General features: G+C 39.4%; 1 protein-coding gene across 2 annotated transcripts in view; it reads right to left on the reverse strand.

Moving 5' to 3' along the window:
• Positions 1 to 5,121, reverse strand: part of PIKFYVE (phosphoinositide kinase, FYVE-type zinc finger containing) — an 89,808-nt gene extending 84,687 nt beyond the window's left edge. For both annotated transcript variants that reach the window (XM_063317932.1, XM_063317931.1), the window contains exons 1-2: positions 4,945 to 5,121; positions 3,373 to 3,558 (exon numbers count right to left, since the gene is read on the reverse strand). In XM_063317932.1, the coding sequence (XP_063174002.1) occupies positions 3,373 to 3,558; positions 4,945 to 5,116 (358 nt within the window). In that variant the 5' untranslated portion in view covers positions 5,117 to 5,121. The remainder of the gene's footprint in view (positions 1 to 3,372; positions 3,559 to 4,944) is intronic.
• Between the last annotated feature and the right edge of the window lie 7,718 nt (positions 5,122 to 12,839).

Here is a 12,839-nt window from a genome sequence, read left to right on the forward strand (position 1 = left end):
TGACAGAGCATGTCCTGTAGAGCCCCCTGCACAAAAGCTTGAATATTAAACAGCACGAGTACCCTTTATTTTTTCTAGAAACATTTATCAAATGGCAACAGAAGCATGCATATTAAGCAAAAGCTTTCAGAACTACATTTTATTTATTTAACAAACTTATATGGCCACCCATCTACTAGAAGGAACTAGGAATTTTGGGAGGTGAGCAAAACCATTTGAAAAAAACAAAACAATATTGAGGCCCCAGTAAATTTGCATCCATCAATCAACTACACCATGCCAGTTCCACCAACATCATGATCCCAGTGCCTGGGGAAAAAGCCGAATCTTCACCGCTTTCCTGAGGGCTAAAAGAGTCAGGACCATCTGCATCTCTGGGGGCAGGCTGTTCCATAAACAGGTGTCATGACAGAGAAGGCACATTTCTGAGGCCCTGCAGGCCACACTGTTTCACTGAGGGGACTTGGAACATGCCCACCCTGCCAGATCTAGTGGAATGGATAAAACCATAATGAGGTCTATATGGTTTGGGCTTAGTACAATATGTGAACTGTACCACTGTGATTTGTAAATAATGGTTTACGGCTTTGCATTTTATGTGAATTAAGCCACATAAAATGTTCAGCATGTTCAGCAAATCAGAGTTAAAACAATGACTTATTACATTGTATGAACTCAGTTTATCACTGATGACATCTCTCTATAGCACATGGACTAAAATTTGCCAAAGATAAGTTCATTAGAGTAAAAGAAATGCTTCAGGCAATTAATGTTCATAATAATCCCTTATACAAATGGAAAACCTAACAGCTACTGTGATTGTTTTGAAACTGCCACAATATCTGGTATAAAAACTAAGCTTCACAGACCAGTTGATAAGGTAGCTGAAACAATCAAACAACCACTTTGCCCAATGAAACAATCACTTTTATCAGAGACAGATCATTAGAAGTGCTTTTAGCTCAATTTAACTCACCCAATTTTATCCATATAACCTACTGTTCAGTGCAGGACTGTTCTTGTACATTTTTGCTCAGAGCATCTCACATGTTTCTACTGCACGTAACTGCTTCTACACATTATCCTCCTTGCCTGGGCTTAGGAGCTAAGAGGATTGGACCTGTTTAGTACTTTCATGGAAGACCACTGAAGATTCAAAGTGCTGCAGGCTAAGTGGGAAGTCAAAAAAAAAATCCCAGAAGATGACTACCAACATTTCCATACTGTTGCCAAGAAAACTGCATGGTGATGTCCATGTGATCTTTTACAAGATTAGGGACTTAACAGAACAAACCATCCTTAGTGGTTATGTATATTAATGCTTTTCAGAGAAGCTTGGAACGTTTTCCAGTTGGTATGGCTGGTGTACTTCTCCAAGTCCTGATTGGCCCAAATGTAGAATTTATCTAACCCATGACAGGATGGTCCTGAAATAATTTTTTCTGCTAACCCCAGAGAAACTAGCTCCTTGGTGTATCTTGGAACTAAGCCACTGAAACCATCAGAAGAATGTCTAGAATACAAGTGGAAGAAGACTCATGTGAAATCTAAATGAAAATAGGCACTAGCTCATTATCAGCTTAATTTGTGATAAATAACAGAAAGAAAGAAGGAACCTCCCATCTCCACCGCTGTAATACATTTGCAAGATACTTTGAGGATAAAGTCACCTGAATTGGCTTCCTTGAGCTCCACTGTTATTACAAGTATATTTGTACAGGTATCAAAGCAACAATGTTGTCCAACTGTATTCAATGAATTCCAATTATAGACCCCAAAGGCTACAAAGTCCTTGGACAAATTCAGTCCATCATGTGTATTCCAGACCACTACCCTGCTTAGTTTGTTAATGCTAATAAGGCAGGATGGCTAACTGCAGAGGTAATTAATTCCTCTGTTAGAGAGGAAGTGGAACTCCAGTCATGAAAGGAACAATAATCTGTTCTCAAAAAAACAACCCCTGACCATGAAGTGGTAGACAACGAGCGGCTCTTAACTTCCTCTTCCAGGAGGAGATGGCAGAGCGGCTGCCTACAAACTCCAGAAAAATTGGCTAAGCTTCATTTTCAAAATCTATTTCATCACAGCTTTAGGGCCAGGTTTGGGGAACTGTTTGGCCATCCTGTGGGATGAAAGAGGGAGGAAACATGCACAACCTTGTTGACATTCTTCAGGCTTCCAAATGAATTGGAGAGCATTCCAGAAGGCATTGCTTAGAGATTATTATTCTGGCATTTGTCTTACAGAGTGTTTTACTCCCCATGCTGTTTAAAATCTATATGAAGCCATCCTGGTATTTGAACTGAATTGTCATCACCATGCACGAGGGGATACATGTCTGATTGGAGAAAAAAAAGACCAGGGGTTGCCCCCTTGCCAGGGAGGAGACTGGGCTAGCTCCCGATCAGTTTTGCTTCCATTGGCAAGGAAAGTACATTCTTACTCAGGTAAGACTTTGAAAGCTAAGACAGTTTGATTTTTCAGATGGGGAAAGCTCTGTGCTTTTAAGTATGTTTTGAACTGGTTTTTTTTTTAATTTTACTTTTATTCATGTTAACTGCCTTAAATGCAACCATGGGACATAATGTAAATTAGTGGTCTCTCACTCAAAATGAAATTGTTCAGTTCAAAGAACTGTTTGGACTTTAAACATGGGAATTATTTGAATCTCCTTAAACCAGTGCTGCTTTTTCTTCCTTAAAGTGCCAGTGGAGTGTTGTACATTTAAGATTCTTTTATATATAATGGAAGCAGTATCAGAAACCAAACACTGTGCATCAGAGCTACTTATAAATCAGTCACTTACACAGTTACATAACATTTTAATTATTAATGGTCTTAGATTACATTGGCAACATTCCCATGTATACAATTGGAACTATGAACTTTTATTTAAAATCAAAATGGCACCCTATATATAAATCACACACATTGTTACTTTTATTTACTAACCAGCACACATATTTAGGCATTCTAATAACTGCACATCAATAGGACCAGCTTCTGTTATGCAGTAAGGAGAGGTAGTCAAGGTCATTGATTTGAATGAGTATGGACACTCCCACAGGCATTGTCCCTATTTGTCCCTGTATGTATATTACCCTCATCCCAAACCCAATGCCAATTTTGTCACATTATAAAAATCATGCAGCATAACAAAATTAATCAGGAAATATATGCAAGCTTCCCTGTACGTTAGTTAGGTAGTTTCTCAACTAACAATTCTCTTCTACCGAGTTTAAAAATAGATATTCTTCAAGTACTGAATTGTAGGCCTCCTGAAGAGCACCTCTAAAACTGAATGCTTGGAAAATTTTGAAGGCAGATAAAAGTAAAAATAAAAAAAAGGCTTCTCAAACTCAGATCTCTTACCTAATGATGTAGAAGATCGTCGCTGCAGCTCCCCAGAAGGCTGTGTTTTTTTGTAAGCCGCGGGGGATGACCTCAACGACTGCGATCTTGAGGAGTGCTCTGGGTTTGACCAATTTGCATTCAGTGTCTGATGATCCCCCTGCCCAATCTCTGTTCTCTCCACAGAGGGTGCAAGTCGTCCATCATCTAGAAAGGGCAAATAGTAGACTGTGAAAAACAGCTATATTTTTCTACTAGTCTGAAGATACCAGGTCCTCTTGAATTTCTCATTAAAGTCCTTGCTGCCTTTGACCTCTTATATACTGGTCTATATTTTTTTTATCATGCCGCAAAGGCCAAAGTTTACTCTCCAGCTGGTTTGACGGGGTTTAAAAAATAAGAACAGATATTTTAAGACCTGCAAGGATTTAAGATACATGTTTTGCTCTTAAGCCCCCCTCATGGGAAAAACGTACCTGATTTTGAGGTAGTTTTCACAAGTCTTAAAGGGGTAAAATGGGTGCATTAAACCTCTTCAAGTTTTAAACCATTCATTTTGCTCATTCAAACATCACAAACCGTCCCCAGAGAAAGGATCAAAACATTTAGTCCTACTTCAAAGAGCTTCAGAGACTGAAAAAGGGGTGCTGGAAGAGTCATAAGCGGTTCTATGTTATTTATCAAATTTGTCATTGCCCATCTCCTCCCACCGGAGGGACTATGGACTAAGTGAGAGAATGAGCAAGCTAAATGGTGGTATTTCTTCCTCCAAACTCAAATATATCTCAGCCAGACAATCAAAATTAATGTATGGCAGAGGAAAATAATGGGATACCAAGCAAAAATAACATTAGAATCACAATATAATTTAGGAGACTTGGGAAATTATACAGTTGTTTACTTGACAAGTTGTTCAACAATCAAAAAGCCACTGCAGAGAAGCCCTGCCACGTATTGCCATACCACATTTGGTAGACAAATTTCCCAAAGAGCCTCAGATAATGATCTCAAGGACTGGTTTTATATATGTGGAAAGAGCTGATACTTCATGTTTACAACCCATGAAGGAATTCAGAATCAACACTTTCAATGAGGCCTGAAACCTGGAAATTAGAAAACACAGGCACAAAGTGTCCATGTCATGCAGTACTTGATCTATGTATATATTAATTTAGTACACAAAAAATAAAAAGAGGGAGGGGGGAGAAAAAGATCAGCATCAGCTTGCTGTTATCACTACACTGTCAAGACACCACACGTCAGACTTAGCATCATGCACTCAAGCAAAACCATCAGTCTGAAGTCGGCTAATTTCAATATAATTGCGATTGATGTGATGTTAACCTCATTCTGCACACTTTCAGGCTTCAGAAGAAGCCATGTGAATTGAAAGTGGAACAAAAATACCCCAACCTCTTCCTCCAGGGGAAGAGGAAGGAAAGAGGAGCACAGAAGTCTTGGACTCATGCACTAGTAGTATTTCAACACCTCTGGAATTCACCAAGTAGAGGGAGGCTGATTCAGAATCACAAGTGACTGTATGCCCTCTTTCATAAGGAAGAAATGAAAACATGAAAGACAATTTGCACATACCTTTAGTGAAACGAAAAAGATTTACAAAGGAACTGTATGCAGATTTAAATGGAGGTTCATCCTGGTCAGGAGTCAAAGGTTTGAAGTGTGTAAGGTGAGATGGGCTGCCAGGAGAGTAGGGCAAATCATTCACAGATTCCAACGTAGGGAATGTTTTGTCATCTGTGGCCATTTCATGTATCCTAAGAAAAATGAACATGCACATTTAATATTTGACTTGTTTACTCCAATAAAAGACAGATCATCATTCAAATTTTAGAAACTCCTCAAAGCCACAGACATGAAAGTCCAGGGATATTTGGCTATTATGAATCTGCAGTATCATAAGCATGAATTCAGGCAATCTATTCCAACTTCCTATCAAAAGGGAACAAACCAATACAGGCAGAGCATTACATGCTTCCTTTTATGTATCACGAAAACAAATGTGTAGGGTTAATGATATGTACATGGCATAGAAACATAAAAAGGAGCGAGCAACCTCCTGATTACCCTGGCGGAGAAGAGAGAGATAATAGAAACCAGACTGTTATCTTTTCTCTGGTGCGAAGGGAGTAAGTAATATGGGCACAATAAAATTGTTTATACTGTAGTACAGTGTTTTTCAACCTTGGCAACTTTAAGACAGGTGGATTTCAACTCATACTTCTCTGCTTTTTGAGACTGGTGCAATAGCCAATTTCACAGATGAGAAGACATGTTTCAGTATGAATTGCCCGCGTGGTTATTAGAGAGACCTATGCTAGTGGAAACAATTGATGGACAATTGCTTCAGGGTGGTCCTATTTTGCAGTGTAAAATCCCTTTTCATGAGGTGATCATCAGCAAGCAAAAACTCCCAAACCAAGTAGTGGATAGACTAGAAAAAATAATTTTGCCTGGTACTGTAGAGAGAAATAGAAAAAGGGAAAGACAATGTCCTTTGAAAAGCTATGAATTATTGCTAAAGGCAGGTCAAGATGGTGAGCATTTGTTCATGCAGATGCCAAGAGTCAAGCATGTTTTGATGCCACCTGACTATTTAATCCCAGCAGCATTTTGAAAATAAGCTAGATTCTCAACATTTACAGAGACTTCTTTCCTGGATCTAGTTCTTACACAATCATGAACAAGTAGATTAGATTTCATCATTCATTAGATTTCATTTCATCATTCATTAGGCTTCATTCATGTATCATGTTCAGAAGTATGAACTAAGGAAGTAAAAGGTTAACATTTGGCAATGGAAAAACAAAACTGGTTCAGAGAGTAGTAGTATGAGCAAAAAAATCTCACAAAATGGGCTAATTCTGTAAGAATGTTATGAAGCATCCGGAACAACAGTGTAGGCAGAAAGATGGGTTATAAATAAAAAGTAATAACAATTCAACTCAAAAATAACAACATTTCCAAAAAACTCCATTCCTTTCTTTTCCAGAGAATAACAACTATAGAGTTTTCCATCATCACAAGTGCTAGCAGGGCAGTCAGGGTCATATTCTGTCAGCCCCTCAAGATAGGCAAGGTCAAAACAGTCACAGCAGGGATTCCAAGGAAATGTTCTTTATTGTTGGAGAGTACAATAAAAAAACCTTGAAAGCCTCTCTGCCCTATCTTATGCCAAACAAAATTGAGGCAGTTACACTTTCCTGTTCCTCAAGACTGAGTAATCCTTTCTGAAAGCCCCCACTTATCGGCTCACTCGCTCCTTCTCCATTCCCAAGATCAGCTCAACATTCCTTTACACATTTGATCTTCAGCAAGTAACACAAAGGCTTGGCTTTGGAACCTGACTAAAATGTGGAAAAAAATAGCTAAAGCAGCTTTTGAACACAGCAATTTTTCCAGTTCATATCCAGGTAACTTGTCCAGATTTTTCCCAACAACAAACCAAAGCTAGTATTTGGCTACACAACACTTACTCAATTCTAAAAAAGTACTTCAGAGCACAAATGTAGGACCTGTCTTGAAAGCACCCAGAATTATTCAGCTGTTCCCTATAGCTGTCATGTGATCCTGGGAAAAGAGGCAGCTGCTTTAAAGAATTGCAAATAGGCCGTTACATTCGCGCACTGCCTACACACATTCTGAAGCACCTTTCCGGAATCAAACCCAAAGCACTGTACACTCTTAATCAGAGCCCATGATCATAGCATAAATACCACATATAAGAGTATATTATATTCCAAACATGCAATTCTGCATATGCCAGTTAACCCAGGTAGCATTTAATTAAAACCACTTGTTCCACTGATTTTGTATTTTAAAAGATAAAATAATTTAATTCAGGAGTCATTAATCCAATATTGACACTTTGCACCTTTAACCAGAGATTCCATCAATTTACATCACAAGCATCTAACAATAGAACTATCTGTGTAGCTGTTCATTTATACGTGCTCACTTCTCACAGCAGGCAAATAATCCATATTTCCTCTTTCTTCATCTAAGTGACAAGGTCAGGATGAAAAAAATGTACTACTGGGTATAACATACAGCTCACATAATTCATTATTGTAATTTTAACTCCCTCTAACTTCCATAAATTTAACAGTGTCTAGCAGCCTTGACAGCCAGACATGGCCTGTAATATACTAACTAAAATTTGGTTGGCTTCTTTGTGGATCAATGTGTTTTGGGAACCCAGCCAAAGCAGTTAGTTTTGGGTTTAACACATTGTGGGTTAATTCAGTAAACTATGGATCATTTAACCGTGAGTTAGCATATCATGCGAACATGGCCACAGATTCCATATACTGAGCAGTACCTTACTGTAGGATAAACAGAGATGACAACCACTGTCAGAGGATAAAGTGATGGCAACCACTATCAGACCCTGCTTGTAAGCTTTCTAGGGAAATCTAGCCGATTGGTGTCAGACACTGAGCACTAGGCTAAATGTCTCTTAAGTCTTATTCACAGTGGCAATTCTTATATTCTTAAACATCCCTCTCTACTCCAGTGCTACAGCATATTTAAACAGTCTCTTATTCATTCCACTTCTATCCACAGCAATGCTTCTGAAACAGTGCACTGATAACACACTTCCCTAAGAGTTCCTATGATGAAAGAAACACTTATACACAATACTGTACTGAATTTTTGCAAATTTGTGGGGACTAGTTGTGATCAGTATCTAGTGACCAATGAATGCCATAAAATTGGCAAGGATTGGCCATAAATTTGGTATGTGTTGGTCAAAAGAAAAATGAGAGAGATCTGATGAGCTGATTTTTAAACTTTTTTAGATTTGAGCTAATGATTACAAGCATTTCCCCCTTATAAAATGAGTCAAGGAGTTAAGAGAACAGATGTGTTTCAACTCTGAAAAAGCATCTCTAGAGAGGCAGAGCATGGAAGCAAATGCAACTCTAAGACAGTCTATTAAGAAAATATAAAAGTCACTTTCTACTTATTTGTCCCTTCATCACATCTAGAAATTGGAAGTTAAACATACTTATGATTCCCAAGCAGCCTCTCATCCTGAAAAAGTCAGATGCAGTCCTAATTAATTGTCAGCAAAGATTCTTCAAATCATGTCACCTTTAACCCATGTGGACAAACAGGAATAATTTTAACCTAAGTTGAAAGAACCAGGTTCAGATAGAATTTCCATAGTACTTAATCCAAAATTATTTTTAAAGTCATGTGGCCATAAGGAGTTGTTTTTCCTTCATAAATGCTAGCACCATTATAATAGAAGGCTATCAATTTCATTGGGTTTTTAATCAATTTAGTTTCCTGATCTTAACTGGTTTATCAAGTAATACTTTAAAACAATAGTATATGTTTTTCTCAGCTAAAGCAGCCACTTTAATGTTACATTAATTTTGAGGCCTTAACAAGCAAACCTAATCACCAGTGAGGTATAAAAATGGAACTTGGAACAAGACAACCCAAATTCAAATGCCATGTAACTATGGAATGACTTTGGACGATCAATAACTTTTAGTTCATCCTACAACACAGGATTGCTGTGGCTGTGTGGATAAATGAAAGGAGACTTTCCTTCCTATGGGAAACAGCTCCTGGAAAAGCAGAATATAAATAGAGTATTAAAATAAAAGTAAACTCTATCTATGTATTATCAGCTCTCAGACACTCTCACAGGATACAGTAGTAAAGAACTCCAGCTACAAATCCCATGTTAACCTCTGATTAACTGAATACCTATAACAGTAGATTACCAAAAATATAAGGATTAATAAAAATTATTCTGTCGATGGTACAAGCTGCCACTGACTAAGCCAAGCTAAATTTATGGCTGTGTTGGCACTATACACTGAACTGCAAATTAGCTAACTACATTCAACTTTAGTTCATGGTCTGCAGCGTTGTACAAACCTAGAACTGGGTTAACCGTAGTTTACTGTGTCACGCAAGCAGAGTTAGCATTGTTATATGCTCAATTTTTAAGAAAAGGCTTTATTATTAATTTTAAGATCAGCTCAGAAAACTATTCATCTATTAACTCAACAATGTGTGTTGGATATTCAATAAAGCCATATAATTAATAAAAACTGATCCAGGTATTTGAGGTATACTCTTATCCAGAAGATAAATTTGGCTTTAAGAATAAAAATATTGTAACACTTAAACTGGGTTTTGAGTTGCTGGGAAGAAATATTTTTTTCCCCTTAAAGTATAAAATATAGTTGTGAGATGGGCAACATCTAAGTTAGTCTTAATAACTGTAGAGTACACTATAGTAGTTTCCACATTTTAATAGATTCTGGTATTTCTTTAACAATTGTTAAAAGTGCTTGTTATTTCCTAGAGATAAGTACAACATTGTTTTGAAGAACAAAATACTTTAAACGTAGATTTAGCATGTTCCAAACTTAAGAGTCCATGCTAAATAAAATCTGTTACACAAAAGCAAAGATTTCCAAAAAATATTGCAAAGTAATATTCTGCATTAACTCACCCATATGAATTAAGCGAAGTGTTCAAAAGGGAAGGGGGGGAGACAAAAATAACAGGACTAACAGTGCTGAAAGTCAGCTATTCCAGCTAATATCACTAAGGCTATCAGATGAAAAATCAATTTCCTTTTCTAAAAAAGAATGTTCACCAAAAGGGTTGCAGGGAGTTTTGTTTCAGGAAGGACTCCAGTGCCATCTTTCTAAATCAGGGTTAACAGGACCCTAGCTTTAATGTATCCAGGTATCTATTTAAAATGGAAAATTCATTCATCTTATATATTTCACTTGAATGTGGGTGCAATCAATCATGTAATCTAAAATTGTCTCAATACCTTCAACCTCATGCAATTGTAGTTCCCTGTTTTAAATCAGAGTGCCTCTACAAATCTATCCCAACAGAAGCTGAAAACTGGAAAATGTGGTGTGCATCACTCCCTCTTGGTTTCAAAGGTGTAAGACTCAAAGTAGATAGGAGCAATTTATCTTGCTGCCATTCTGGTCAGTGACCGTAATAAAAATGTTCTTTCATTCATTATCTAGTTGCCAAAGATGAGGGTTCTACACCTTTCAAAACAACTTTAGGGAAGTATGTCAGCAAGTGCACCTCAGCATACAAGGGTGAAAAATCCCAAACCGAGCAAAAGTTCTCTCCGCTGCACAGCTTCTAAAGGTGTGACAATCCTGTCCTGCAATTGTTCATCTCAGTAGAAGCTTTTTGGATGCTTCCTTTGCCCGCAAACCTGCCCGCAAACCACGAGGCAAGGGACTATGGCGTTCCTTCGCGGGGAGCAACACCTTCTGCCATCTTTCCCCCTCAAGAGTCTCGATGTACCTTGCAGGATCCGAATGTTAACTCACCCACCCCCAAATCTGGTTTGCAGAAATGCTACACACCCCGCAGTTGAAAAGATGGGACAAAATTCGGGACGGCAAAGGAACGAGTTAAATAACCAATAATACGATATATTATATCGTATTGGCCCCTTGTATGTGGCCCCTTGTATGTAAAATAACCACGATAAAAAGGGATTATTGGAGACCGGCTGAACCCCATAAAGCGAAGTCACGGAAAGCACCCCCCCTGCCGGCCAGAGGACCCAGCGCTCCCTCCCCTCCGCGAACGAAAAGAATCGCTTTGTTCGCCGCCTCTCACCCGCCCTCTCGGTAGGTTCAAGCAGGCTCTCTCCGCGTCCCGCCACGGGTCTCTTGCGCTCCGCTCAGCAAGAAGCAACACCATCCGAAGAGGGGTGGCCAAAGGGAGACAAGACGCCCGTCTAAGGCAGCACTTGACCCAGCTTGGATGCGCTCCCTCCTCAACATCCACTTCCGGTTTCTTCCCCCGCGAAAGCAAAGCGGCGGCGGAGGAGGTACTCCACGCCATCTCTTCCGGCCTCCCGCAGGCAACCCAATTGATGCCTGAGAGATGGAGGAACAAAACGCCCAAAGGCATCAACCAGCGAGTCTGCAATCATCGACCAAAGTTTTCAATGCAACTTAGCTTGAGTGTATAGTACAGTGTTTCTCAATCTTGGCAACTTTAAGATGTGTGGACTTCAACTCTCAGAATTCCTTAGCCAGCCATTTCCCACGCTAGCTGGGGAATTCTGGGAGCTGAAGTCCACACATCTTAAAGTTGCCAAGGTTGAGAGATACTGGTATAGTACTACAGTATAATGACTACTGTCACTGTATCATCCAAATGTATACAAGAAGGGAGAAACCAGTTCTCAGTGATAACGTGGCTAGCTCTGTCTGGAGTTTGCAGCTTTTGATGGCTAACATGCTCTCTCTCCCCTGTAGAAAAATGGGTGGCACAATCATAGAGCAAAATTACAGGTAGAGAGATGACATAGGAACTTCTTCCCCCGCAAAAGCAAAGCGGTGGCGGAGGAGGTACTCCACACCGTCTCTTCCGGCCTCCCGCAGGCAACCGGAAAAGTTGGGTTTTATTGTAAACTGCCCAGAGTCCCTCTTTTGGGGGAGATGGGCAGTAATTAAATTTGAATAATAAATCTAAAAAAAAACAACTGTCATGGTCACCTAGCATATATGTGGAAGGAAGTGGTTTGAAGCAGGCCAATGAAGTGAGAAAATGCCATCATGATGTGCATTTCTTCCTGTTGTCTGAAATAAGCACCCCAGGCTCAGGTTTAGTTTCTCAGAATCAATCCAATAAATTCATGAAGAATATATCAGTTAAACCAATACAATACCAAACCAATGCAAGCCAATAATGTACTGAGGTATGAATAAGCTCTAATACAATTTGAGTGTATCATCTGTGAAATCTTCTCATATGCCAATTACCCACAGCTGACAGGTCTGATTTGAACTCGAAAACCAACTCATTTGGGGCTCTTGAACAACAACCTTCAGTTCTCCAGTCTAGATAAAATAATGGGTTGATAGAGTCATGGAAGACTTGCCTTTAACTCTCAGAATTACAGGGATGTTATCTGATGGCCATTTCACACATACAAGGGGCCAATTTTCTGCATTTGTCTGCTTCAGGGTTTCTCAACCTTGACAATTTTAAGATATGTGGACAAGATTGAGAAAACACCACTAGGGTTTTTACTGGGGCCTGAATAAGGAACATGGCTTCTGGAAAGTCAGGCATGTGACTTCTACCCCATGACAACCCTTCATGAATCTCCTGCTTTCCTTTCTCATACATACTGGCCCGCAGGCTTGCAAGGGAGGAATTAATGACGTTTTGCAGGAAGGAGGCCAGCTACCTGGATGTAAAGATTTCAGCCGTCTTGTATCTAGAGAAAGCAGCCAAATCACAGAATAAAGCCCAGCGGATTCTCTGCTTGCCCGTGAGAGCTTCTTTTGATTACAGCTCAGGACCAATCAGGGCTAGCAAAGATCAAGGGCAGTCAAGCTTCCTCTCGGGCAGCCGGGTCAAATCCTATCACTTCAAGGAACTGAAGTCAGAGCCTTAAGAGGCCGGAGGCGCTCTGCGTAATCTAAGCCTGCAATCCCGCA

This window comes from Candoia aspera, chromosome 1, assembly GCF_035149785.1.
Source record: "Candoia aspera isolate rCanAsp1 chromosome 1, rCanAsp1.hap2, whole genome shotgun sequence".
NCBI lineage: Eukaryota > Metazoa > Chordata > Lepidosauria > Squamata > Boidae > Candoia > Candoia aspera.